The 27,999-nt window shown below is 41.5% G+C and overlaps 5 protein-coding genes across 6 annotated transcripts in view; 2 read left to right on the top strand and 3 right to left on the bottom strand.

Annotated features, from left to right (window-relative positions):
* The window catches only part of LOC311032691 (LIM and SH3 domain protein 1-like), a 34,627-nt gene extending 33,211 nt beyond the window's left edge, over positions 1–1,416 (bottom strand). Inside the window, exon 1 of the mRNA XM_084039654.1 lies at positions 1,413–1,416. The gene's annotated coding sequence lies outside the window, so the exon portion shown is untranslated. The remainder of the gene's footprint in view (positions 1–1,412) is intronic.
* Positions 1–27,999, bottom strand: part of LOC311032690 (plexin domain-containing protein 1-like) — a 164,284-nt gene that overhangs the window by 24,315 nt on the left and 111,970 nt on the right. The gene's annotated exons all lie outside the window — the stretch shown is intronic.
* Positions 1,214–2,759, top strand: LOC311032692 (dickkopf-related protein 3-like). Its single transcript, XM_084039655.1, has 4 exons — positions 1,214–1,484; positions 1,685–1,859; positions 1,972–2,173; positions 2,513–2,759. The coding sequence occupies exons 1-4, from the start codon at positions 1,332–1,334 to the stop codon at positions 2,571–2,573; spliced, it is 591 nt and encodes a 196-aa protein (XP_083895781.1). The 5' UTR covers positions 1,214–1,331; the 3' UTR covers positions 2,574–2,759.
* Positions 4,964–10,595, top strand: tectb (tectorin beta). 2 transcript variants are annotated; one of them, XM_084001835.1, is made up of 11 exons: positions 4,964–5,102; positions 5,176–5,254; positions 5,962–6,152; positions 6,502–6,653; positions 6,762–6,834; positions 7,004–7,107; positions 7,921–8,004; positions 8,296–8,458; positions 9,287–9,365; positions 9,508–9,540; positions 9,815–10,595. In XM_084001835.1, the coding sequence occupies exons 2-11, from the start codon at positions 5,188–5,190 to the stop codon at positions 9,880–9,882; spliced, it is 1,014 nt and encodes a 337-aa protein (XP_083857961.1). In that variant the 5' UTR covers positions 4,964–5,102; positions 5,176–5,187; the 3' UTR covers positions 9,883–10,595. The 2 variants fall into 2 exon arrangements, with proteins under 2 accessions (XP_083857961.1, XP_083857960.1); XM_084001834.1 differs by having other exon boundaries at positions 6,732–6,834.
* gucy2g (guanylate cyclase 2g) lies at positions 11,037–27,499 on the bottom strand (the record flags this gene model as incomplete). The annotated part of the gene is made up of 22 exons (XM_084002253.1): positions 11,037–11,141; positions 11,248–11,355; positions 11,430–11,521; positions 11,830–11,928; positions 13,280–13,454; positions 13,603–13,795; positions 13,921–14,061; positions 14,456–14,633; positions 14,985–15,140; positions 15,810–15,978; positions 16,493–16,564; positions 16,760–16,864; positions 18,046–18,129; positions 18,212–18,352; positions 18,819–18,985; positions 19,077–19,180; positions 19,268–19,403; positions 22,299–22,443; positions 22,521–22,703; positions 22,805–22,929; positions 23,015–23,363; positions 27,146–27,499. The coding sequence occupies 22 exons, from the start codon at positions 27,497–27,499 to the stop codon at positions 11,061–11,063; spliced, it is 3,357 nt and encodes a 1,118-aa protein (XP_083858379.1). The 3' UTR covers positions 11,037–11,060.

The following is a 27,999-nucleotide window of genomic DNA, read 5'->3' as shown; positions in this document are numbered from 1 at the left end:
AGGGAGACGGCTGTTTGTAAAGGCCCCTTCTTCATTTCAATGAGACGGCCACGGCGGCACACAGACTGAAAGCCTCTCATAGCATTACAAACCTCTGTTCTGCTGCCTTCACAGCCGCGGATTTATTACTGGAACCAGCCGTCTGCTCAGCGATCCGTTTCCGCCCGCTCGCTCTTCTCAGGTAAAAGCACAGCTGTGAAGGACGTCGTAAATTACACCCACTTGTTGTGAGATCAATCTGTGCAGCAGATGGAAGTCTGACAGGAAGAAGGTTATAAGCCGTATGAAAGAGACCGTCGCGAATGAAAGACGAACATCCTGTTGAAGTTGCAAGTTGAGAAACAACCTTCAGCTTTATTCCAGGAGGAATAAGTCTGACGGCAAATCTGAGGCAAATGTTATGATTTGCAGCTATATGAATAAAACAGGATAGTTTGATTCTTAATGCTCTCTCATTTTCAAGATGTAGATTTTTCTGCAACAAACAAGATTTTATGAAAATGTCACATTTCAAGTTATCACTCTTTGTTATGACTACAGCGGACTCTAGTTGAGAAAACAGAAATTGATAAACAAAAGTGTGCAAACATGACTCTGTTTGTCTCCGTAGAGCGGCTTGTCTCCCCCCTCTGCTCGCTCCCCTTCTCCCCCCTCAACAACTAATGGCTGATGGTAATTACACTTAATGAGATCATAGGGTCGTCTGCAGGGTGCACTTCTGCAAATTGCTCCCAGCGTGGGGTCTGCAGTGGGATAGGGTCGGGGGGCCAACGGGCCAGTCGAGGTCGGGGCCAGTGAGTGTTTGCCCAGCGTTTTGGGGGCCGGCGCTCACAGCTGCTTTACCTGTCAGTCAGCGGGCAGCGAGACATGTCGCGCATTTGTCTGCCTTTGTCCTCCTCATTTGTTTGTCTGGCAGAGATAACCACACAGAGGTGGTGCTTGTCGTTGGCTCCATTGTGTGAAACTGTTGTCAGCCCATCACATCCATCCAACCCCCCCCATCTCCACTCTTTCCCTTTCTCCCCTGCTCCACGACTGGCCATTTCGCTACTATTTTCTGGCTTCAGGCAATTTGGTTAATCCATTAACAACTAATTGTCTCCTCCTACCCTGTTGCTTGGACAAACAGCCTGGTGGGGGGGATTCGATGGGAGTGGAGCCTCTGACCTATAAAAGGCACGCTGGAAGAAGAGGCAGCCACTGTCACCGCATGGATCCCTGCAGTCCTGATTTTTGACACGTATACTGGAACTCTTAAGCTGGATATTTATTTGGTGTGGAGTCATAGAAGTCATTCTCGCTCTTATTTTTGTATTACCTCGTTGGGGGAAATGTCGGGGAACCTCTGGATGCTCTGCCTGTGTCTCTGCTACTCCTCGACTGAAGCTCGTATCTGGGCCTGGATGCTCAACATGCCTCACAGCCCTCCCAAAGAAGGAGCCAAGGCGCTGAGAGAAAGCGCCCCGGTATCCAAGGCAACCACTGTAAGTTACCGTGCATGATTACAAATGCTTCTCCTGTGTTGATTCATAATAAAGGCAGTTCTGTGTCTGTGTTGAGCTCAGAAAATGTGTCTTTAGGGGAAAAGTTTGAAGCCAGAATCCATGTCACCCCATAAATATGAATAGAATGTTCTGTTAATACTTTTGCACAAGACTCAACAGTTCCTCTGTTTCCTCCCCAGGCTGTGTGCGACCACGACAGGGCCTGTGGTCGAGGTTTCTCCTGCGACCGACACTTTGGCCTCTGCGTGCCTCTGCGAGGTGAGGGCCACTACTGTCGGAGAGACGCCCAGTGTGTCCGCGGACTCAGCTGCATGTTTGGGAAGTGCCACCGCAGCATCCCCAATGGACAAGAAGGTAACAGTGCGACACAAAACCCAATAAAACCCTGTCCATTTTAAACATAGAGGATCTGTGTGGAGTTTCAACACAGCTGGATCTGAAATAACAATCCTTGTCCTTCATCCAGGTGCCAGGTGTAAAGTTGATAGGGACTGTGGGGCTTCGATGTGCTGCGCTCGACACCACGGCGAGCAGGTGTGTAAGAGACGTTTGATCCGCGGCGAGAGCTGCTACGTTCCTGATGGCGGCCTGGCCTTCAGCATAAACCAGATTTGTCCTTGTGACGAGGGGCTGCTGTGTCGAGGAAACGGCGCGTCACACCAGAGACAGTAAGTCAAGACACAGTTAGCTTTTCATCTGAAATGTTTAAACCAAATACCACGAGACAAGGCTGGTTACCAAGGGCCTCCGAGAGCTCCAGGGCCGCTGGTTGTCAGATGGTTTTCCAGCATTTGATTCCATGTAAATAAACCTCTTCTATACAATATAAAGTAAAGCAAATCCTGCTATATTGGAGCCTTTTTTTTTGGCCAAAATGTAGTTTTAAGACAATCCAGACTCCAAGCAGGTTTTGAAAACAGTTTTTCAAATGCTTTAATGTTGAATATATTGTACTAGTTAGCTGATAATAAATGGTGTGTTTTAACTTAGTTTTTTTTGTGTTTCAGGAGAGATTTTATTTACCAGCAAGAACGAACAAATTGGACCTGCCAAGTGCCCAAATCTTGATTCCTTGACGTTAAGCTATTTATTCTGTAAATATTGTTGTATATGATTGTATATATATTTTTTTAAATGTATGTATTTCCAAATATGTTGTTTTACTACATGTTCTTGTTAGTCTTACAGCAAGGATGTTAATGTTTTTTTTTTTATTTCATTTTATACATTTTGACAAAAGCACTACTGTATGAAGCTCAACAACGAAGTACAGTATCTAACTCATGCATTTAGTGATCTATGACTTTATCTATAAATGTCCCTTCAATTTAAAGAATAAAAAGACATCTTAAAAATCACTTCTCATCATGGAGCGTAGAAGAAAAGCTTGTGCTGCCCTGTTGCGGTGGATATACGGGGGGGGGGGGGGGGGGTGCATATGTTTGATATACAGTAACTTCAAATTGAAACACATTTGACATTTTGAAAACAAAGTTTTAAACAAACTTGTCCTATCAAGTCACGATTTTAAGAAAAAAGTAACATCGTAAAAATTATGTGAATTAGAAAGAAGATATTCAAATGGCTTCACAAGTTAGACGCAAATATTAGGACACACAAATATTAAGTTTGGACCATGTTAATGGACAATGGAGTGGTGAATCACGCTGCATGAGCGATTTAAAAAGTTTAGATTTTGCTGCCTGCAGCCTAATGGTCTGCACTGAGACATAACAGCAAGCCTACAGAGGCACCTTTTGAGTTGAGATGCAAGTAAAATCTGATTTTGGGTGCAGCATCACCTTAAAGCTGGATACACGGATCACATTTCTTGGATGGCGGGCCGAGCTTACGTAACCCGCCAGAGTCCTGCAGTCCCGATCGATTGTTAGCGTCACCAGATGCCGTAACACTAGCTGTCTCCGACCCGTTCTAAGATCGCTATCTTCCTTACAGATTCCCCCGTTGCTCCATTCAAATGCTAATCGCCTGCAATTTGCCCCTTGAATTGCTGGGTGACTTGAATTGTTCCATGAAGGACATTAGTGTTTGACCTCTTTGCTATCGTTTTACAGCTCTCATCATCTTGAAGAATTATTTGGAAGAATGGAAGTACGTGTCAAAAACAAAGATTTCTAGCTTTATCATTGCATTGGAGGCGTATGTAGCTTTTCCTTTTCTCCTGAGCAACTTCATTTCTTTAAAAAAGTAGATTTAGACAGGAAAATGTGTAACAATGGTGATGTCTTTTCGCATGAGACTGAGAGAAACCTTATATTATTGAAAGCTGCAAGAACAGGCTTATCATCTCCACAACACTAGTTGCTAGTGTGTTGCCTGCTCTTATCTGAGCTGCCATCACTTTTTCGAGGCATCCATACATGTCTGTTTGCACTATTTAGCTTCTTAAATGGTTTTCTTTTCCTTCTCTTATTGCTCTTTGGCCAAGAGCACAAAGAGGCTGCGGTCGTGGCCGTGGTTAAATCCAAAGATAATAAAATCCTCCTAACAGCATCTCTTAAGCTCAATAAATAACACATTATGTTCAAAATGATGATTTGTCCAGTTTATGTATATGCTACACAAGCAAGTTGGTGCTCCCGGCCAAAAAATACAATATCAAATTGTAATTTTTACACTTTAGTGTTAATATTATCATAATTTTTTTAGGTGTATTTTGTTGCTGAGAGACTGGCTAGCTGTTTCCAGTCTTTTGCTATGCTAAGCTAACCAGCTGTAGCTTCAGAAACCAAATAATGGTATTTCTCAAAATGTCAAACTTCTGTTTTAAAGGCACAGCATGTTGCATTCAGTGGGATGTATCGGCATAAATGGAATATATTCACGTTTTTTTTTTTTTTTTTTGTAAAATCGCCTGAAAATCGTTTTCGTGTTATGTTAGAATGAGCTGTTTGTATCTACATGCGGAGCGTCTCCTGTTCTATGCTAGCTTGGAACGGACAAACCAAACGCTGGCTCTTGATGGAGCCGTTTGTTTTTCTTGCATTTAGAAGTTTTACTTGGTTGTAGTCTGCACTGCGGCTATTATCTATGTCCATTATCTACATCCAAATTAATTCCTGTGTGTTTTGGCTTAGTTTTGTAATTGTGTTGTAAACTGTAGCCGACTGAGAAATGTCTACAAATCTAGTCTTTAGGTCCTCATGTTATTGATCTTGAAATTTCAGTTTCTGCCACAATGTTGCTGCTATACTTGAATATGAAATACGTTAATTGTCTTCTTAAAATTCATAACTGTTTTCTATTCATTGTATGAATTGACCATTTTCCCATTATGGCCCGTCTCTACAAAAGGTGACTTTAAGAGTGGTAATCCCTGTGAGATGCTGGTCATTTGAAAGTGAATGTCGGAGCAGAACAGAGAGCTTTTGTGCGCAGTCTTACAATGGAGCTCTTAAACCTACGAAGGGGGAGATGGGGGAGAGTGTGGGGGGGGAGTTGATAACGTTCACCTGTGCCGGTATAAAATGTCTCCTCAAGTTGTCAAGAAGTGTCACTTGTGCTGGTAGCTTTGTTGAAGAGCCATGAAGATCCTCTGACGTCCGACTATTAAAAAAGGGTTTCTTTTCTCTACAGGTGAGTTGTTTTTTAAATGACAGATTTGCATCAATGTCTGTTGAATAATCTCTCACTTTTAACTTTAACTCAGGAGGATCACAGCATGGCTTCTGTCGGTGCATTGTTGATGCTTCTGCCTGTTGCATGGACGTGCTCTCCCCAAAAAGCAGGTAACATCGGTGCGGTACACAGATGTGCTTCTGTCCTAAAACCTTCCAAGCAATCATTGTTTCATTGGGAAAGTGACTTATGCGAGATGTTTCATTTTTAGCGGCCAAACATAGTTTGTACAACATAAAACGGGAATCACAAAAAGACAGAAAAAGACAGAAAACTCTGTGTGACATGCAGTAAATGTTTATACACCATAAAGACTGAGTACACTTACAATATGGAGAAGTTATTATGATAATTATAATTGTTATAAGTGTAATATGGAAAAATTCAATTTTATATACATTGTGGTAGAGACCTCATTTACAATATAGAAAAGTAAAAAAAAATAAAATAAACTATAATAATAATTAAAGCAATTTTATAATTTATACAAATTAATTGGCTAAAACAAGAACGCAAAATGTAATTGCCCTACGGATAAGAACGAGGTAAGATTGAGATTATTCTGCATGTTATTCCATCACTATGATGTTGCTGTGGTGGCTCATTACGGTTTGTTTTATTATGTCACATTAAAAGACAATGACACAGCCATGTAAGGGTTATGATAAATAATAATAAAACCCGGTGTCTATAACAGACCAACTATAGTATACAGCTATATATTGAGCTTTTAAAATATCTCCAGTAATAAATCTAGCACTAGACACCAAACACTTCTGTCCTAAAGTTTTTCTCTCTGATTGCATCTCAATCTCAGACTACGTCATGGTGTCGTGTTTTCCCAACGCCATCATTGCCAACATCCCGGAGTGTCCTTATGGGTGGGAGATCGACCAGCTGTCGTTGGGCGGCGTCTGTTACTCTGGAATACACAGTCCAGGCTACTACCGCTTCAGCATCTCTGACCTGACGCCTAAAAACCACTCGTACTGCGGCACGCAGTCTGAGGTGAGGGTCACAGTAACTACAGTATCTAGCCTTAGCCTCGTCAGCCACGCTCTGTTCCATTTGTCTCTTCCACCAATCAGTTTTCAGCCTGCCCTCATATCTGCCCACCCGTGTCATATTAAAACTCACCATCTTGATGGTTTCCAGAATCCTCAAAAGACTCTTAGTAGAAAAAAATATGCATGAAAAAATTCCCAAGTTGCAAGAATTTTTTTTTATTTATCTGGAATAGTACGAATTTTCGTAATTTGTACGAAATATTACATAAATTGATATAATATACCTGATATACATTTTGATTTTGGTTCATTTTGTAACAAATGCCTGTCTATTTGATTGTTCTCTACAGTACATGCCCGGCAAAGACCCCAAGTACATCTTCTATAACTCCATCGTGTCCAACGACACATCGCTCACAGTCAGGAACCAGCCGGTCAACTACACCTTCAGCTGCATGTACCGAGCAGCCTACCTGGTCAACAACGCCGTGTTCAGCCAGAGGTAAGCGTCTACGTGAGACACGAGGCCGCCGCAGCCAGCACCTTTAAAATAAGTGCATTCTAACCCAATGACTTGCAGCGTTTTTATTAAACCTTCTGCTTTTTCCAGAGTGGCAACAGTTTATGTCAACAACGGGAGTTTAGGCACTTTTAGATCACAGTTGTCTATGAATGTGTTCACGGTGAGTAGCTGCTCGCGGGTTCAGTTTCAGTTTTGTCTGGAAAAAGAATGGTATCACTAAAAATTATTTGTTGTATGAGTATGACTTCTCATTATATTAGATACATGCATATAAAAGATGTTCAGTCATGGCCAGATGAAGAAATGCAAATTTACATATATTTTTGTAGAATTCAAAGTTCCTGTATGCCAAGGACGCTCCGTATGTGATCGACACTTCTGAGATCGGCTCTGAGGTCTTCATCGGCATTGAAGCCAAAGGTCTTAGTAACAGGTATATCAACACATTTTCCTTCAAAGCTTATTTTTGTATTCTTAAGCGAAGCTCATTTCCACCTTGTGTTACTAGCACAAGTTTGACTGCAGGATCATCTGTTTTTTTATTTGCGTCACTGGTGCTAGACATGCTTGAGAGGGAGGGCGGGCGACCTTTTGGTCTATGGCGACATGGTTGGGATGGATCCATCTCGGCGTGGCTGTGCCTGCCGCCATGGACTACTACTGTTGATACTATTGCTTCTGTTAATACTGCCACTACTGCTAATGCTAATACTACTATACTGCTACCAACACCAAATGCAGTTGGAACCCAAGGGCACAAGATTTCTGCCTAAAAGCCTATTAAGGCAGTTTTTTCTCGTCACTTTCGCTGTAACTCTTGCCCCTGGGTGATGTTGGGACTTTGAAAATATATTAACTCTGAAAATCATGAGCGTATTCTCGTCCTGCTCAATGTTTTAATTGTCCTGACATGACTTCTGTTGTAATATGACACTATAAATAAAATTGAATATAATAGATACTGCCAACGTTTCACCAGTCATGGCTGAAATAACCACTAATGCTGCTTTGTACATCTTGTGAAGTTCCAGATATGTTGGGTAATCGAACGGCATCCTGTCTGAATTCATAACATCATCCAGATGTGCTCGGTGAATTTGACATCGGCTGGTTTTCTACAGTGTCATTCACTGCACATTCGCGACTCCGCGTCATGTCATTTGCATTGCTTGGCACTTACTGTAGTGCATTCCTGTACAGTGTCGAACCCAATTCTAACCCAAACCTTTTGATTATCATCTCTCAGATTCAAAGTTGTTATAAACAACTGCTGGGCCACTCCTACTCCTTACTCTACAGACAAGAAGAGGTGGAGTCTCATCATCAACAGGTACAAAGTAAAGACTTAAGGGAAAGTTCTTTAAGTGGGAGATACTTATCCACACTCAGCTTTGCAGAGAGCACAGAAAAAGCTGTCGGGTCCCCTAGGAAACGGGCTGGCGGGGAAAATATTCCTAATGTAGCATATACATTCTTTAAGGTGTTTAAAATAGTGTGTGTCCACTGCCGTTTTCTGAGGGCCCCATGAAATCCCACTTAAAAATGTGGGTTAACCGAAATTAAAAGTCCACCCATGATGAGTTTCTTCATCACATCGGTAACAGCTTTCGTATTCCAACAGCTGCCCGTCCGACAACACCGTGACCATCTTCGAGAACGCCAAAGACAGCCGCTCCACGTTCAAGTTCAACTCCTTCCGCTTCCAGCGGCTGGAGAAGGTTTCAACGGTCTGGCTTCACTGTGAGGTGCAGGTCTGTGACGGAGAGAGGCTCATCTGTCAACCAGTGAGTACAACACTTTCCTATCAAACATTACGATAAAAATAATCCTTTTAATAATCCCACAGCGGGGACATTTACAGGATTACAGCAGCAAAGAGGATAATATAATACAGCACATATATCATTATAACTAACAGTAAAAAACTTACTTACTCAGTCAATTTGATCAAGTGATGAAGTACATTTTCTGGTATTTTCTACTTCTGCTCAACTACATTTCAGAGGGAAATATGGTCATCAATTTAAATTTTGTCCAAAGCAATGTACAAATGAGTCACCGTCTGGACCATGACAGCATTAGCTGCTAGTTACTTTTCAGACTCGTGTTTTTTAGAGAAAAAAGCTTATGAAATGCAATACATTTTTCAACTTTAGAGGTAAAATGAATTTCCCAGCAATACTAAAGATTAGATAAAAGTCCAAAGAATGACTATAGATTTGTGTTGTGTTTTTGTTTTTTCTTCTTTTCTCTGTCTTATCATCTCGTGACCCCTCAGATTTATCTGATGGGACACCAGTTTGGGAAAAAAATACCTACTCTATATATATACAGTATATATATATATATTTTTTTTTAAGAAATAGCTCAGCCTCAATCAGCTACAGCAGCTAAATCCTGCTGAAGCACTGATGCATCATTATCAAAAATGTAAGATTTAATTAACGGGATATTTTAACGCAGAGCAAGTACATTTGATACGTCACACTTTTGACACACATGATCAAAGCATTAAGCAGAAGTTCATCCTCTGAATCTGTTTGTGAAGTGAGGATACTTTATTTAATTTGACAAAATCAAAGTTATGTTCCCACCGTGTCTCTTTCCTCGAGGTCCCCTGCTCTTTTAGAAGTCTGTCACAAGAGGCAGAACCCAGTGGGGGGGTCCTTACTGCCGAGATTCACGTTAAAGGTACAGTATATACATGCTGAGGTTGAGTGTAGCGAGACTTTAAATAAAGCATTTCAAATTAAAAGACTCCAATAGGTGACTGTTAAATTCAAGCTACTTTGTAGGGTTTATTTTGTATTACAATGTCCTTATCTCTTGACAGGCATCGATTCCTCCAATAACGGACACATAAAAGGTAAACAAAATGTGATGCAATGACAACCAGTGTTGGGCAAATTTCTGTTTAATTGTAATTGTGTAACTGATTTTTTTTTAATTTTTTTTTTTACCTACTTTAAAAAGTCACCGTGGTTAAAACAGGATATTGGTACTACTAGAACTCTGATTCTGGAAAATACTTGATTAATGTCTTTGATGAGCTGCATATCATTCACTTGTTCCTGTTCAAAGTTTCTCTTTCCTCGACGTTTGATCCGATCTGTGTTTTCTTTGCATTCTTTCTTCCACAGGCACTTCACCGTTCATCCTGCTGGCGGTCCTCGTAAACACATATTTAGTAAATGGATCAAGAATGTAGCACAAACGTACAAATGTAACAGATATTACATGGATGAACACATTTATTGACATTTTGGATGATATTTTTAAAGTCACATACATAACTTAACTGCTTTTTCCAATAAAGATAAATTGACATTTTTTAAATAAGTCACGCATGAGCCTTTAAAAGGGAAAAATAAATAGTTTTTTTATTCAACCCAGACATTAAAATTAAACTTTCAACATGACAGCAACACAATAAACCATGTCAGATTATATTTACTCTATTCCAATTATACTACCAGAACAAATTGTGAACGTGTAACAATAGTGATAATTGATTGATCGTAACATATACAAAACCCTGTTGAATCTGATTTGTTTGTTTTTGTTAACAGCAGCACATTATGCATTATGCATAACGCATTATGAATGTCATTGATTCAAATTCACCTGGCTGAAGTTTTCATACATTTTAAAGTTTAAAGCTAATTACCTTTGTTTTATCATATAAAAGCCATTATTGAGTTAGTCTGCTCCTTGACATCCTCACAAATTGCAGCAAAATCTTGTTTTTTTTAAATAATTAAAAGTAAATTTTCCAAATACGTGTGTGTGTACAATATACATTATTATTATTATTATTATTGTTATTATTATTATTAATGCTGTATAAAAATTACTGAAGCTAATTTCTGTGACACTTCTTGGATCTTTTATTTCACTTATATATTCTTTTTAATCTACTGTATTTTAATGTCTAATTTAATTAACTACGTGACATTGTTTAAATGGGATGCATTGTTTTTTTAATGTGACAACCTTTGAGCCACATGCCTTGCATGAAAAGTGCTCTATAAATAAAGTTTGTTATTATTATTATTGTTGATCTCAAGACATCATAGTTTCCACACTGCACACATGGAAAACCGACTTTTGCATGATAAAACTATAGTTTAGTGGACTATGTGCTACAAAGATCAGTTTGAATTAAAAACGTTTTTTTTAAATATTGGTGTAGTGAATCAAAGTATCCTGTGTGATATGGCGGATCTGTAATTGTACCAAAAAATGAAATAATTTCCATTAAAAAGTATCCTTAGCCTCCTTTATCGAGAGTCCAGTCTCTGTCCACATTTAGTCTCGCTTCACAAGTCGTGCGTTCTATGTGACCTGCTGACTCGTCCTTTCCATCCAGTCAGAATATCCACCTCTCTAAATGTCCACCGTCGTCATCATAGCTCTGTTTAGGGTCCTCTGGGTCCTCTTCTCAGCAACTCGGGCCATTTCCAGTTTCTTGAGCAGAAATGTCACAAATCCAGGTGAAAACACAACACTGCTTCACAACGCTACCTTTAACTGCTGTCAAGAAAAGGGACTGTGACTGTGCGTTTAACTGTACCTCTGTTTGTATTTTGAGGCTGTCGGTCGGGGGAGAGCTGTGAGTGATGGGAGGTGGATTAAATCCCTGTTTGCTCAGCAGCCAGTAGGTCTTAAGAGACCCTTTTCCCTGTAATGGACACAAACACATTGTCAAAAGCATAACAAAACTAAATTAAAAAGGTGCAGACTCTTAAAAGTCACCTTTATTTCTACTGCCCCTCTCTCCTCCAGCTCAAACGAACCGGCCTGGACCAAGATGTCAGCAGTGGACTGAGATATGTGAATCTTCAGGGCTGTGAAATATACAGAAGAGAGCCGCGATCATTCTAAAGGTTTGCTTTTTTAAAACTTTTTACAACTGTGTGCTCTGCAAGGCCTTTCTAGAGAGACAATGTTAAGCAGGTTCACCGTCTTAGCTTAGCATGCTAACTTCTGCTGATTGGTGAGGTACAGCTTTGGGGAGAGCACCAGTTAACGCTTTGAAAACATCTGGAGATGCCTGATGACGCTGCTGTAGGAAAACTACATGTATGTTCTTATCCAGAGGGTTTCGATGTACGCCTCTGCAAAGGTGCAACGCTTCCCGCCTGAGTTCACTCACGTAAGCTGTTGCTTTCCATACGAGAGGCTGTGTTCACCGTGTCACCAAAGAGACAGTAGCGAGGCATCGTGGTGCCCACCACACCGGCAACCACTGGACCTGCACAAACACCAACCAATGATCAGTTCAAGCTAAGAATGACTTCATGCACACCATGAAGTCTTCATGTCAAATGAGTTGAACTAAAAACTAGTGAACTTACAAGGAACCAGAAATACAGATGAATCATGCTCCTTGGTCCGATTTTAAGGTTCTTTTACTGGTTTTTAAATGTCTTAATGGCCTTGCACCCTCTTACTTATCTGAACTGCTTTTACCATATCAACCCTCGCGGACCTTGAGGTCCTCTGGCACCGGCCTTTTATCGATACCAAAACCAAAAACCAAAACCCATGGTGAGGCAGCTTTCAGCCACTACGGCCCCCACCTGTGGAACAGCCTGCCGGAGAACCTCAGGTCTGCAGAGACTGTTGACATTTTTAAAGGCAGGTTAAAGACACACCTTTTTAATCAGGCTTTTAACTAATATTTGCATTTTTATTCCATTCTTATGTAGTCATATTTTATGTCGTTCCTCTAGCCTATTTTTTAAGACGATATTAATCTTAAATAATTTAATTTGTTTTATTTATATGGTACAATTTTTTATTTTCTTTCCTATCTTACCTATTCTTATCCTTTTAACCGTTCACTTCATTTATTTATCTTTTGTCATGGTTTTTATCCTATCTAATGTCTTTAGTTTTTAAGGTTTTACTCCAGAGTTTCCTCAGGGGGGTCCTCCACGCTGGGAGCTGAGTCTGGGCTGCTGCTGGGGGTGCTGTCCTCGGGTCCCTTCGGCCTGACCAGCTGTTGTCTGTCAGGGTCGGAGGGCCTTGGCACTGGCGCCCCCCGTGGCACGGTCTGTGACTCCTCCCAGCGTGGATGGCCCCAATGACGGCGCTTCCTCAATTCTCAGTGCCTTGCCATGTCTCCCTGTTGCCGGTATTGTGCATGTGTGTGTATGTGGGTGTGTGGGTGTGTGGGTGTGTGTATGGAGGGTGGGAGGTGTCTACTTTATTGTTTTTATTTTTGTGTAAAGCACTTTGTGCTGCGCACTCAGTGTATGAAAAGTGCTTTATAAATAAAGATTGATTGATTGATTGATTGACTGTCGGCCTTTACCTAAGGTTCCATATTGTAAATAAATATATTTTTATGTCATTTTTTAAAAAACTTTCACAGTAGGCTACAAAACATAAACATATATTCCGGCAGACAGTATATTTTTTAACATTAAAGCGTCTATTTGTTCTAGAATAACTCTAAAATACATGTATAAACCAGGAAATGAGCATGAGATTTCTGCTTAATATTCTTATTTATGTTTCTAGGTTCTTTTATTGAATTAAAAACGCAGCGTACGAACAAAAACTTAACCATTGATTATAATTTTAAGAAATGAACTGACCAGAGTGTATCCCGATGCGAATTGCGAGATTCTCGGTCGGCATGTGGTGGATTCTGAAGATACTGATGGCACTCAGGAAATGCAGCGCCATCGTAGAGATCTCCAGCGCGTGCTGGTAGCCGTTGCTGATGGGGAGACCGCTGGCGACCATGTATGCATCGCCAATTGTTTCCACCTAGTGAGGAACAACCAGGGGAAGGATTCATGTCCAATTAAAATTTTTGTCTGAAACTATGTGGTAGTGATGACATCATCCATAACAGACGAGGACGGACATCTCCGTAATGTTGAATGAGAGGCTGAAATCGTTGTGCGTCACTTACTTTGTAGACGTCGTACATCTTGATGACGTCGTCAAAGAGGCTGTAGAGGTCGTTCAGGAATGTCACCACCTCCATGGCCGAGCTGACGGAGCACATGGACGTGAAGCCCACAATGTCCGAGAAGAAGATGGTCACCAGGTCGTAGCTCTGAGGCTCCACCGACTTCCCCGCCATCAGCTGCACGGCGATGTAGCTGCAACCAATGAGGCACCAGAGCTGACAAGGTGAGTCATGTGATCGTGGATGCCCATTCAAACCCGGTGCCACCGTGGTCATATGATGTTTTTAAATGGGTTGATCATTCTGATGATCTGTTACCTTGGTAACATGCTGGAGAGAAGCTTGTCTGCGCGGGTCTTCTCTGCTGTGAGCTGATTGGTCCTCTCCTCCACCACCTCCTCCAAGTGATTTGCATATTTCTCCAACTTTTCCACCATATTATCCAGTATATTTGCATGACTACAGTACAGAAAATCACGCAGCTTTAAGGAGTTTTTGGGGTTGTGTTTGTCCGTGAATCATTTTTGGGGCCGATCCAGAGTTAAAAAAAAATCCAACTTCACATGAGCATTTTTTTTTTACAGTTCTTGCGATTTGGTCCTTAACTGTGACAGTAATTTAAATGAAAATGCGGCCCATGCATCCAGTCACTTGATTTATTTGGAAGCAGTTTCTAACTGATCTATGCACTCGCTGAATAATCTCTAGGTTACGATAGTAAGCAACATTGTGCGTAAACCTATGAACAATCTGCACCTGCTGGCCCAAATTGGAGACATGAAGAACAATTTATTTTTCTCACAGCAGTTATTATGGGTAAGGAAGCAAAAAGCAAAAATGTCAGGGGTCTGACCTGTCGGGGCTGGTGTCCCTCAGCTGTCTCCGTATGGAGGCAAACGGCGGTCGGTGGTCTGGGTTTTCGTTCCAGCAAGCCTTCAGCAGCGAGTTGATGTTGTCATCGCACAGGTTGCCGGACAGCGGCGGTCTGAGGAACACCCCTTGAAAAGGCGTCCGCAGCTGCATGATGATCTCTGGAGAAAAAAAGTGTCTTTTAGTGTTGGAATTTGTTTTTTAGCAACGTTAGCACGTCAAATGCCGCTATCGAACAAAGTGAAATGTTTGAAAATGTACTGGATGGATTGTTCTGGATTGTACTATTTATGTCCCTCGCAGGATGTATCCCAAGCATTTTGACGATCCTGACTTTCTACTGACATTCCCATCAGCCTCAGATGTAATTTGTCTTTCGTGCTAATTTACAAATGTTAGCATGTCCACGTTAGCATTTAGCTCAAAGCGTGGCTGTAGACTTGATGGAGAAAATGGCGATGAACCGTCTTCTGCTAAAGAACACGTATGAATAGGTTTTGTGTGGTTCCAACCTTTGGGCCCCAGGTTGACTTCATGATACGGGCCGGACTTAGTGTTGTACATGAGCTCCCACATGATGATGGCAAAGCTGTAGATGTCCGCTTTGGGCGTCCCATAGACCTGGAGGCCACCTTCCCTCAGAAGCTCGGGGGCTGTCCAGTACATCTCTTAAAATCAAATCACCGCACATGTATTAATTCCCACTTTAATGCCTTGATAATGCAAATATGTTTAAAGGAGTCATCACCTGGAAATCGCAATTTCTCTTGTTAAAACATGCATATCTGTGTTTGACCTCAGTTGAAACTTGCCTGAAAGGCTGGAGTTTGAAAGTGGCGCCGTTTTTTCGCTTCTGCTCTTTTTCCGAACAGGAATAGTACACAAGGGTGTGCATTCCTAAAGCACGAGATTTTGATTCTGCGCCTTCGGTGACGTCACCGTGGCGGCTACTTGCATAAGCCCACCCCTCTTTCACCACCCAACCCCGCCCCGTCCGCTACCTGAAATCGCCGAAGCGCCGCCATTATGTTTTGGAGTCTGCATGCAGGCAAGCCCCCCCGGCTCTGTCCTTCCTGCGGCGAATCAACGCGCGCCTCATTACATATTATACAATGCACATCCGGACCAGTCAAAACCTCGCGCGTAATCTCGCGTGATAAAATCGCGGTACGAAAAAGGGTCAGAACAAGCTCAATGTTTGATTAAAATTTTTTTTTTTTTTTCTAATAAGTTTTACGAATTGATCCAAAGCGATCCAAGGGGGGCTGGATACGTATAAAACCAGGTGATGACTCCTTTAAGGCTGTACTTGATCATTATGAAGCGTTCAAGTGCACCTGAATGATTGGGGATTCCCGGTGTGACAATCTTGTTTTTGCTCCCGTATTTAAACTCCCACAAGCCGAAGCCGGAGAGTTTTATCTGGAGTCGGCTGTCCACCAGACACGTGCTGGGTTTCAGGTTCCCGTGAAATCTCAGGCTGCTTTTGTGAATGAACTCCATTCCCTAACACAGATGGACAGGTTCAAAGGTCACCACCCCCTGTATTATAAAAGCTGTTTTAAGTCTTGAAAACCTAATTTTAATTATATTTGGCGGACAAATTTGTTACACTCAGGGCTGTAGTTGCATTTATCCTGCAATATATTTTTCACTAACGTTTTACAGAAAACAAAGGGCATATTTCCATACGACATTAAGACTAACAAATAAATTAACCAGACTTTTATTTCTGGCGGTTTGTTAAAGGCTTCTTAACATCATTTAGCTTCATGTTGGGAAATAAAACGTGCATAAAATATAACTGAACATACATTGGGCAAATCTTTATGATTTATTTTATTTTGTTAAATATTTATTTTATTCAGGGTTTTTTTTTTTTTGTGTTTTTTTTTTTAAATACATGTATGAGCTTTTCTTTACGACTGAAAGTCCTCACTCCGGCCCTAAAACATTAAAATTCCATGTTAAACTATGGTTGGTTAAATCGTGACAATAACATGCTGCTGAATCGACTCACGTTGACGATGTCGTAAGCGAAGGACAGCTTAAACATCCCGTCCAGCTCGATGTCTGAAGACTTCATGACATCCTGTGGAAAATAACCAAGATATTTTCAAGTTTATCATCTAATCACACACTAAAAAGAAAATGTAGCACAAATGCAAATTTGGTGTTAACTTTTACAATATTGTCAGATTATTCACTCAAAGTGAAATGGGTTTATTTCGGCTCCGTGTTCAGAGAATATGAAGCATTGAAGTGGCACTTCAGCTGAGACACTGACCTTCAGGCTGCCTTTCCTGCAGTACTGGATCACCAAACAGATGTTCGGCGGCTCGACGCAAACACCAAAGAACTGAACCAAGTTTTCATGTTTCATCTCTTTCATCTGTCTTAAAAAGTTTCAGATGGTTAGGCACACGAAGACGTGATTCGCTCATTCACTAATATGCCTTAAAGGGCCAGTGTGTAGGATTTCGGGGAGGTAAACGCAATATCATTTTCATGACTGTGTTTTCATTATAATCACCTGAATCAGGTATGTACATAGGAAGCTGATCCTCTTCTTGGGGTCCGCCATGTTCTACAGTAGCCCGGAAAGGACAAACTAAACACTGGCTCATCCTTTTGCATGTTTATGTTAAGTGAAGGCCACCGTACTTCTCTTCTTTGACAATGAACAATAAATATTTGTTGATGTTATCTAATTTCAGGACTAAGTGCACACTCACACTCGGCCAACCTTTCCACATGATGGAGATTGTTTAGTGTGAGCGCTCCGTGCTGAGAAATGCCGAGGCAATGCGGATCAACTGGCCCGAGTGTGTGTGCACTACATTGTGGATGAGGGATGCCAATTAGATAGTTTTTTTTTATGACCGATAGCTTTGTGAATTATTAACTCTTAACAGACCAGATCAAAATATAGGCTACTATTTAGAAATTATTTAAAAAATAGAAAATTAGGGAGCTTAAAAACAATTCTCATTGGGATTTTTACATCCAGGAGAAATATTACTAATAAAACTAAAACATTGACGAGACTTAAAATAACATTTCCACTGACGAAAACAAAACAGATACGTGTTTATGCTATTATTATTTGGACCGTATATATTGGTATTTATCTGATCTAAATTAATCTGACTACTTCCACTATGCTCATATCTTTCACCCTACTTTTCATTTTATCTGCCTTGTTTGTTTTTCTTTTCATTTGTGAAGCACTTTGTAACATTGTTAAGAAAAGTGCTCTGTAAATAAAGTTTATATTAATAACAACAAAAATCATAATAATAAAAAACCCAATCCTACACACTTTCACCTCAGAATAATATCTTTAACATTTAAATTGTCATTTGCTACAATGGTAGAAACATTTCTGCAGCATCATTTTAAGCTTAAGATGCTGCTTAAGACTGTATTTGAGAACATTATAGGCAGCTCACACGTGGCCTTAAATGATATAACCTACTTCCTGTTTATCTTTGATCCTCTGTCACTTATTTATTCGTATTTTGCCCTTTTAGCTCAGAAATGTGAACTAATAAACACAATGAGGAACATTACCGTGTTGAACTCTTCGCGTATTGAAGGTTTCTGGAAGTTACTGCCAACGTGGTTCTCCAGGTGCTTTATGGCCACTTGATTCCCCTGGGTGGAAGTATGTTACATACGTTAGGGAAAAAGCACATGAAATGATCGCTCACCACCACTTTACATGTTGAATCTTTACCTGGTAGAGGCCGATGGTGGTGAAGATGTTCTCTTGCCCCGCCTTGTCCCTCAGGCCGAAGCTGTTGTTGGAGACATTGGACTGAGAGCCGCCGCTTCCACTGTGACTGGCTGTGGTGCTCAGAGACAAGCCCTGAAATCCCTGGAGAGGAGGCAAACGCACTGTGAACGCAAATCCAGGCGAGCGGTGTAAAAACAGGTGCTTGCTGGTGCACGTATTTAAAAGTCAAGCTGAATTGCTGTTTTAGATTAGCTCATGCAGCTGAAAGCTGCAGATTGATTGAGGAATTTCACTCTACCGAGCAATTTCACGTCTAAAATAACTAATAATAAACAAAAGATTTAATTTTGGGTTATTCAGGGATGAAAAAATGAAAAGTGAAACGTCTCATGTTTTTAAAATATAAATCTGTGCTTTAAATAGCCTAATATAGCTTGGTCTTTATGAGTGCTAAAGCACAGAGGGAGTTTGATGTAAAAATCCTAAGAGATAGATTTCTTTTGTAATTTTTTCGACATTTATCCTTAAATAGGTCCACAATATCTCCGGGGATGTGAAGTCAAAGTTAATTTCAGCTTGACTTTAATGTGTTTCTTGGGGCTCGTACTGAGCGCTCCCTGATGATGGTGATGTCGCTGTAGTTGATCAGCCACCAGCAGGAGTCGTTGAGCCTCGTCTGGAGTCGGAGCTTCTGCAGAACGAGGACCCCGATGCACATCACCGCCAGAACACCGATGACGGGCAAAGTAACGAGCAGAGACAGCAGGGCGATGTCTGCATCCCCGTCAACACAGTAACACATAGTGCCAGTTAGCTTGGCCTGAGAGCTTTATGAATACACTGAGATAGTTGGTGGCTGTTTTACCGTTAATGAGCCATTCGCAGAGTTCGTTGTTGAAACCACATTCTGGTTTATCGGACGGAGGTCTTCCTCTTGGCCAGACCACAGAAACAAACGTAGACGTTGGTCTGAAATGACATTTATTTTGTGTGTTTAACAAAATAACAAATTATAAAAAACAGGCAAGAGTTTTTGATGGTATATATGATATTTACCGGATGGCTTTGGTGTGGCTGTCAAAGTGGAGGATAGGCACAAACTTGGTGATGTCTCCTTGATGCTGCAGGTCATAAATGGAATAGTCCAAGTTTCTCTCACCATCTTTGTCAAAGTGGACCAGTCCAGAGGCCCCTGCAACGACAATCAGTGACGGATGAATGGAAAGAAATGATAATATATCAATTATTCATTGATTATATCATAAAAAATAGAATTTGGAAACAAAAAATAGCCAGTTAAGGTGGTATTACTCCTTTTAACTGTTCTGCTGATGACCTTCCCATCTCTGATCACATGTTAATATCATTCAATGCTAGTTTAACTCTATCCAAAGTTAAGCAGTCACGGCTCATTTCTTTTCGCAACATCAAAAATATTAATATTGCAGCTCTCACCACAGGCATTAACAGCCTCCCCATTCTCAGTTATGCATCCACTCCTGATCAACTGCTTACCCACTACAACGACAGCCTCCATTCCCTGTTGAATTTACTTGCTCCTGTTAAAACTCGGACTGTGTCATTCACCAACTCTGCTCCCTGGTTCACACCCAATTAGAGTGGCTCTTCAAAAAAAAGAGACTCTCTGTTCACAAACAAATGTACCACACCCACATTCTTCTCACCCTCTCCTCAGCTAAATCACAATATTATGCAGGTCTAATCAGTGCTGGTGATGGGAATACTCGAGCCCTTTTCTCAGTGCTCAACAACACACTACGTCCCCCAACCTCACTTCCTCCACAGTTCTACTCCTCAGATCACTGCAATTCCCTAATGTCATTCTTCACTGAAAAAATACACAGGATTCACCAGCAACTGTCCCCTCAAACCCCCTGCATTCCCTCCCCTCCGGTTTCCCACGCCCCCTTCTCTCAAGCATTCTCTAGCTTCCAACTGCCCTCTGCTGCTGACATTTCGAACCTCATTCGGAAATCTAAAACATCTACATGTCAGCTCGACCCCCTGCCTACTCCCTTAGTCACTGCCTGTCTCCCCTCCTTGTTACCCCTGATAACTGCCATCATTCACTCCTCCCTCACCTCTGGTTCTGTACCATCCACTCTTAAATCTGCTGCTGTCACACCTATACTCAAGAAACCTGGTTCAGACCCCAGTGACTTCAATAACCTACGACCGATCTCTAACCTACCATTTCTCTCCAAGATTCTGGAAAAAGCAGTAGCTTCACAGTTACACACACATCTTCATAACGATAACCTTTACGAACAGTTCCAATCTGGATTCCGCCCACGTCACAGCGCAGAAACAGCCCTCCTCAAAATCACTAACGACCTCCTGATGGCAGCTGACTGGCATGGACTATTATCCATCCTCATCCTCCTCGATCTGAGTGCGGCCTTCGACACCATCTCCCACACCACCCTCATTGACAGATTAGCATCTATTGGCATCTCCGACACACCCCTGGTCTGGTTTAAATCGTATCTTTCTGGCCGCACTCAGTTCATCCAGTTGAAAACCTTCACATCCCAACCATCTCCCCTCTCCTCTGGTGTTCCCCAAGGCTCTGTACTTGGCCCCATCCTGTTCATCATCTATCTCCTCCCCCTTGGTCAGATCTTCCGTAGATACAACATCCATTTCCACTGTTATGCGGACGACACCCAGCTCTACTTTTCTTCCAAACCCACCTCCACCCTCCCGTCCTCCTCCCTCTGTGACTGTTTACAAGAAATCAAAACCTGGTTGTCTTCCAATTTCCTGAAACTCAACAGTGATAAAACAGAGGTTCTCGTCATTGGTTCCAAATCCACTCTCACTAACACTCCAAGTTTCACCATCCCCATCTATAATTCCGCTGTCTGCCCCTCCCTACAGGTTAAGAGTCTGGGTGTCGTCCTTGACAGTACTCTCTCATTCCAAACCCACATCAATAACATCACTCGGTCTGCCTATTACCATCTACGCAACATCAACCGTCTCCGCCCATCCCTTACTCCCAACTCCACTGCCATCCTGGTCCATACCCTGGTCACATCCTGTCTGGACTACTGCAACTCCCTTCTCTTTGGTCTTCCCCACAAGTACATCCATAAACTCCAATTGGTTCAGAACTCTGCCGCCCGCATCATCACCAGGATCCCATCCATCAATCACATCACACCTGTTCTGCAACAGCTTCACTGGCTTCCGGTCAAAACCCGTATTGACTTCAAAATTCTGCTTCACACCTTCAAAGCAATTCATAACCTCTCTCCCCCATACCTCTCTGACCTTCTCCACATTAACACTCCCTCCCGTTCACTCAGATCTGCCTCATCTATCAGCCTCATTGTGCCCCTTGCCCGTCTGACCACCATGGGGGCCAGAGCCTTCAGCCGCTCTGCCCCCCGTCTCTGGAATTCCCTCCCACCCAGCATCAGGAACATTGACTCACTCTCCTCCTTCAAATCCCATCTGAAAACCCACCTTTTTAAACAGGCCTACTCCCTCTAACTCTCTATGCCCCCCCCCCCCCCCCCCCATGCATCTCTCATTATTGTCTATTGCAGATTTGTTTTTAGTGATTCAGCATTCTTTTATTCTTATTGTTTTGTTATTGTTTTTTGTTGTTGTTGTAAGGTGTCCTTGAGTGCCATGAAAGGCGCCACAAATAAAATGTATTATTATTATTATTATTTTTAAAAAATATACACCAAATTATGAATAAATAAATAAATAAATAAATATATATGTCCGAAAAGCCCCTTTCTATTACTTAATTAATTAACTTAATGTCTATCATATCACATAAATATTCAACTTAATATAAAAAAAAAATAACGAGAGCAACCACATCACATACTTGTTCCACTGCGTTTCCCCACAGGGGGCCCCAAAATCACAAAATGAAAGTTCCTCATAGTAGCTTTAACGAAAAGATGTGAATATTTCTTCCACCCCCTATTCACCCCATATTTAGAACAGATATTTTGTCAATTCCTCATTCAAAGCTCAACAGAAAAATCTTCACTAAGAGGTTTTCTTGATAATTTGCACATTTAGCACTAAAGCAGCTTCCAACCATAAAATCGAATGTTGTTTCTATTTTTTAATTTCTGCAGCAGCTCCTGTCCATCGTGGGGGTCTTTGCCATCTTTGAGGACCTCCTTCAGCCCCATGGCATAAAGAAGCACTGCATCATGCAGGTAGGCAGAGTATGGGCTGATCTGAAATAACACAAATACAACAACTGTGAATTTACCTTTTTTTAAGCAGAATGAATGGGAAAGTGTTGCATGCTCACCTCTTGTTCGGATGTCAGCGTGGTCTGAAACGGGTGTTCTTTAAGCCTTTGAAAAACACGCTCAAAGAAGTCATAATACTCGTAGCCTTCGTAGGATTTCTGGCCGATGATAAAGGTCATGTCAAAAGCTCTTATGGCGGCGTGGTTGATCCTGCTGTTCAGGGCGTATTTCCACAAGTTGTCCTGCTCAGGAAAAAGATGAATACAAGATATTGTTATAGTTTGGATAGTGCAACTTACCTCCATTGTATTTCTGTGTAACTGTTGCGTAAAGTTTTACTCACCACGCTGCCACTAACCTCAAAATGCTGCACCAGGAAGAAGACGTAGTCGCCGTTCATCAGACCTTGTCGCTCCGCTTCCAGCAACAGAGCCATGGCGTCCATGGCGTTTGTCAGCACCACAATCACTGGAGGGGAACAGGACACATGTAGCAGCCAATTTACATGTAAGAATGTCGTTTAAGGAGCCAAAAACACCATCCTCCTCCTTACCTCGGGCGACTGTAGAGATGAACTTAACATTTCGGTAAACCAGCTGAGGATTGCTGGTGTCGAACTTGACAGCGGCGGCCAGTTTGAATTTGTCTCTCAGCGGGTTCTCAATGGTTTTCCACAAGGCGTCGACTTTGTCCCAGGTGTTGGAGTCCAGACCCCCTCCGATCATCGCAACGTGACTCCACCCGAAGAACTCCAAGGTCTTCACCAGGACCTCCGAGCTCCTCTTCAGGGGGGGCACGACTTTGATGTAGGAATCGTAGACTTCCCTGTTGTCCATTTTGGAGGATTGTCCCACGAAGCCGAACATGGGGATGTTCCACGTGGAGGCGATGAGGCCAGTGACCTGGAAGGAATAACATGCTTAATTGCTTTGGGGTCATTCCATGTGAAAACAGCCAATATTGGGGTACCATGTACATGACACCTCTCAGATTTTGCTGAAAGGCGGTGAAAAGATGCCTTATGTTACCAAACGAGGGAATCTGAAGTTTCAGGTCAATATCTCAAACGGTTTGCCTGTGGCGTCCATTTGAATTTCAAGTGCCACACCCCTTTTTGACACATTGGAATTTCGCATTTCATTTGTTGGCATTTTTGGAGGCCCATAACTTCTGTTCTAATAGTGATAGAAGATGGGTCTGTTAGTTTATTGTAATGTGTACTACACAATTCTGAATGCAGAATCAACATTCCCTACTGATTGGGTGAGAGGTGGGTCACCAAAGTCCAATTTCTTTTCGACGGACAAAATTATTTTTCACTTTTTGGGTGCTCCTAGCACCCAGATTAATGATCAAATTTATTCTAAACAGGATTATTTGTTATATTAGGGACCTTTGCTGTTGCCAAAATGAATTTGAAGGGTATGGTACCACTGGTGGGGGTTTTATGGGGGTCCAAAAACCCTCCCGGGCAGAGGTGACTCTTTTGGAACCCCATATTTGGACCCCCAAATGACCATGTGGGCACTTGCTGATCCTAATGGGATTTATACCAGATAAAGATACATATTTGTTCTTTCTTTTAATGAAATAAAACCTTTGACTATGAAGCTCCATCATATGAATTTTATTCGTCAAAATGCACCATTTTGGACATTTTTTCCAGAAGTCTGGAATGTAGATCAGGGAGAATTTAGTGATGATAAAGCATGAAGATAGTGGAAATAACTTAGTATTATGCTCAGTGATGGCAAACAATTAAATATTAAGACTGCTGGCCATTCATTTCCTGAAAATCAAATTAACCCCTTATCCCCGATGAAAGAGACCCGCCTGTGACAAGCAACTTGCAGCACGAGCAAGTCTGCAGGCCACTGATGCAAACCATATTCTGACACCAATGGAGATGTTTCAATGGGCAAAAGAAAACATTAAGAACATTATATTCTTCTTTGTTAGTGCAGAAGATATTAAAAATCACAATGAAATGTACGAATTGGAGAGACGTTACGCCTCGGCCAAAACGATCAGTGGAACACGATCGCATCATTGCTTTATACCAATTTCCAAAAATAAGATACGGATGAAAAGAATATCACAGGATACAATATTCACAGATGTCGATGCAGGACAACAATCGGATTCAGAACACTTGGATACAGAACCCGGAGGCAGAACACTCGCAGTCAGATCAGCCAAAAAACTACATTTTCCAGCCATCTCCATTGGTGTCAGAATATGGTTTGCATCAGTGGCCTGCAGACTTGCTTGTGCTGCAAGTCGCTTGTCACAGGCGGGTCTCTTTCATCAGGGATAAGGGGTTAATCTGTGATTTTCAGGTAATTAATGGCCAGCAGTCTAAATATTTAATTGTTTGCCATCACTGAGCATAATACTAAGTTATTTCCACTATCTTCATGCTTTATCATCACTAAATTCTCCCTGATCTACATTCCAGACTTCTGGAAAAAAATGTCCAAAATGGTGCATTTTGACGAATAAAATTCATATGATGGAGCTTCATAGTCAAAGGTTTTATTTCATTAAAAGAAAGAACAAATATGTATCTTTATCTGGTATAAATCCCATTAGGATCAGCAAGTGCCCACGTGGTCATTTTGGGGTCCAAATATAGGGTTCCAAAAGAGTCACCTCTGCCCGGGAGGGTTTTTGGACCCCCATAAAACCCCCACCAGTGGTACCACACCCTTCAAATTCATTTTGGCAACAGCAAATGTCCCAAATATAACAAAAAATCCTGTTTAGAATAAATGTGATCATTAATCGTGGTGCTAGGAGCACCCAAAAAGTGAAAAATTATTTTGTCCGTCGAAAAAAAAAAATTGACTTTGGTGACCCACCTCTCAACCAAACAGTATAGGGAATGTTGATTCTGCCTGTAGAATTGTGTAGTACACATTACAATGAACTAACAATGACCCATTTTCAGCCTTCTATCACTATTAGAACAGAAGTTATGGGCCTCCAAAAATGCCAACAAATGAAATGCGAAATTCCAATGTGTCAAAAAGGGGTGTGGCACTTGAAATTCAAATGGACGCCACGGGCAAACCGTTTGAGATATTGACCTGAAACTTCAGATTCCCTCGTTTGGTAACATAAGGCATATTTTCACCGCTTTTCAGCAAAATCTGAGAGGTGTCATATACATGGGTGGCTGAGTTGTCACGGAATGACCCTTTGTTGACTCGAATTTATGGGAAGAAACAGGAAGAAACTGGGAATTTTTAAAATTGATGGTTGGCTCTTCAAAGGGGGCTCAAATATAGCTGAGGAAAGTTATTTTGTAGCATAATCTTGACTAAAACAAACAGTTGCCATTCAAATACACTTGAATATCCATGCCATTCCTCAACCACATGCACAGAGCACACTGCTTAGTGCATGGCTATTGAGACCACACCCCCTACTGGCACTGTACATGCCTCTATCACATGTACAGAAGATCACTAGAAGACTGGACCACACTTTTGAGCCTGAAGCACAAAGACTATTGAAGGCACACATTTGAGCTTCTGGACTAAACGAAGTGAAGTAAGTTTTGATGCTATTATGGGGAAATATATTTATTACAGCTCTAGTCTACGATTTTAAAGGTTTGAAAAAAGCATCCCCCCCCCCCCCCGAAACACACACACACCCCTCCCCTCTGTGCTCCTCCGAGCTCGTATCGTTCTCCCCTCCCTCTTATTTTATAAGCCTCCCACCTCCCTCTTATTTTATGAAAATAATTAAACGAAATGTGTTTCTGAAAACATTTTAGAAATAAGCTATGCAGTTGCTGAATCTGTCTTTATTTTAGATCGACAACGGTCAGTTTAAAACATTTTCGAGAGCTTGCGGGCGGCGGCCCTCCATCTCTAGAAATTCGCCGCTCCGCGACGGCATTGCACGGCTTCTTACATAGACAATGAATGGGAACATTCCATTCCATTTTTTAATGAGTGGGGTTGGGAGTATTGAACCTAATATTCCTGTTTTTGACTTCACCCATGAAACAACTAATTAAAACATGTTCTGTTCTACTTTCAAATAAATCTGTTGAAATATCCGTTGAAAACATTTTGTATGGATGTTTTCTTATGACTTCTGTTCATATTTATGCTTGGATATAATATATTCCCAGTTAGTTCCCCTAAATTCCCATTAATTCCCATAATTCCCATTTTTCCCATGGAAAGTTTCCAAATATGGAATATTTCCAAAATTCCCAAGCTTAAGTTCCTGGGGCTATAATGATGCTCTGAATGTCGTTTATCGCTCCTTTAGTTAAAAGTATAAAAGAATTAGCAGAATGCTAACTTCAATGCCTCTGGATATTAGAATAGAAAACTCTCCTTGTATTTTCAAAGGAAACTGAAGATCTATGTTTTTGATTTAGAGTAATGGAGTGATACGGTGATAATTATTTTTCATTGGTGTTATTTTATTTTTTTTGGCTTTGACAAAAAATGTATTAAAAGTAATGTTTGGCACGTGAAATGATCACTTAGCACAAGTAAAAACTACAACATTTCCCTTATCATTTTTTTTATAAAATAGCTGAATATGGAAATACTCAAAGTAAATCAAGTTACTTGAGTACAGTCGAGCAGATGAACTTCAACACAAAAAGCAGAAATCTAACGATGAATGATTAATTTACACGTCACATGGATCGTACCTCAGCTTCTTCAGGACACGCCGGACCGAACAGAGCCGACATGTTCTCCCTCCACACCTGCTGGATGAATCCTCCCAGGGACAACTTGGGATTACAGTCTGTGTCCACATACACAAAATCCAGACTGTAGTTCCCAAGCAGGGAGGGGTTGGTGTTCACCTTGTCCACGGCGATCTGAATGGCCGAGCCCAGCCGCAGGGCGCTGAAGGGGAAGGACACGTTCCAGGGGGCCTGGAAGCCGATGATCAGCTTGTGGGGCCCGTCGGTGTCGTTGCTGATGGCGGACAGTGTGAAGTGAAGCAGCAGCATGAGCCTCATGATGGGAGAACACACCGCCGTCCACATCACCTCCATCCTGTTAGTGGCTTCATGTTGCCAGAGGATTAAATACTCACTTCCCTGGTGATGCTGGGCGAGTTGTTGTGGGGAGGAGAAAAGGTAAATGTGTGAAGGAGAGTGGGAGGTACCACCAGGCATTCAAGTGTATTCTTCCTCAAGGCTCCAATTGTCTTCATGGCACATCATGGAGACCCTCCAAATGGTTTGATGTCCTAAGAAATGTTTTTATCCCAAAATGTGCAATTAGGGCAGTCTCCACAGTGGCTGAGCACTGAGCACATGACGCACCTTTGAATTCATTGGACATTTTGAAGAGAATCAACAAGGACATCTTTTCATGAATCTGATCCTCGACAATGACAACATCAGCTTTGCTAAATACTTTAAAAAAAACAAGAAGAAGTTCTGTAAGGTGCATTATTCACATTTCCTAGCCTCTAAAATGAAATAAAATATACTGTTAGATTGAATATGATTTTATCAACCATGAATCAGTAAATCAAGAGAACCACATT

Source organism: Eutrigla gurnardus, assembly GCF_963514095.1.
Source record: "Eutrigla gurnardus genome assembly, chromosome: 22".
Lineage (NCBI taxonomy): Eukaryota > Metazoa > Chordata > Actinopteri > Perciformes > Triglidae > Eutrigla > Eutrigla gurnardus.
This window is presented reverse-complemented; position numbering and strand designations above follow the sequence as displayed.

Excerpts from the sequence above, each read along its gene's own strand:
- LOC311032692 (XM_084039655.1), top strand. The coding sequence starts at position 1,332 with ATGTCGGGGAACCTCTGGATGCTCTGCCTGTGTCTCTGCTACTCCTCG. Across the intron at positions 1,860-1,971 it reads CATCCCCAATGGACAAGAAG|GTGCCAGGTGTAAAGTTGAT; the intron begins GTAACAGTGCGA and ends TCCTTCATCCAG. Across the intron at positions 2,174-2,512 it reads GGCGCGTCACACCAGAGACA|GAGAGATTTTATTTACCAGC; the intron begins GTAAGTCAAGAC and ends TTTGTGTTTCAG.
- tectb (XM_084001834.1), top strand. The coding sequence starts at position 5,188 with ATGGCTTCTGTCGGTGCATTGTTGATGCTTCTGCCTGTTGCATGGACG. Across the intron at positions 5,255-5,961 it reads GTGCTCTCCCCAAAAAGCAG|ACTACGTCATGGTGTCGTGT; the intron begins GTAACATCGGTG and ends TCTCAATCTCAG. Across the intron at positions 9,541-9,814 it reads CAATAACGGACACATAAAAG|GCACTTCACCGTTCATCCTG; the intron begins GTAAACAAAATG and ends TTTCTTCCACAG.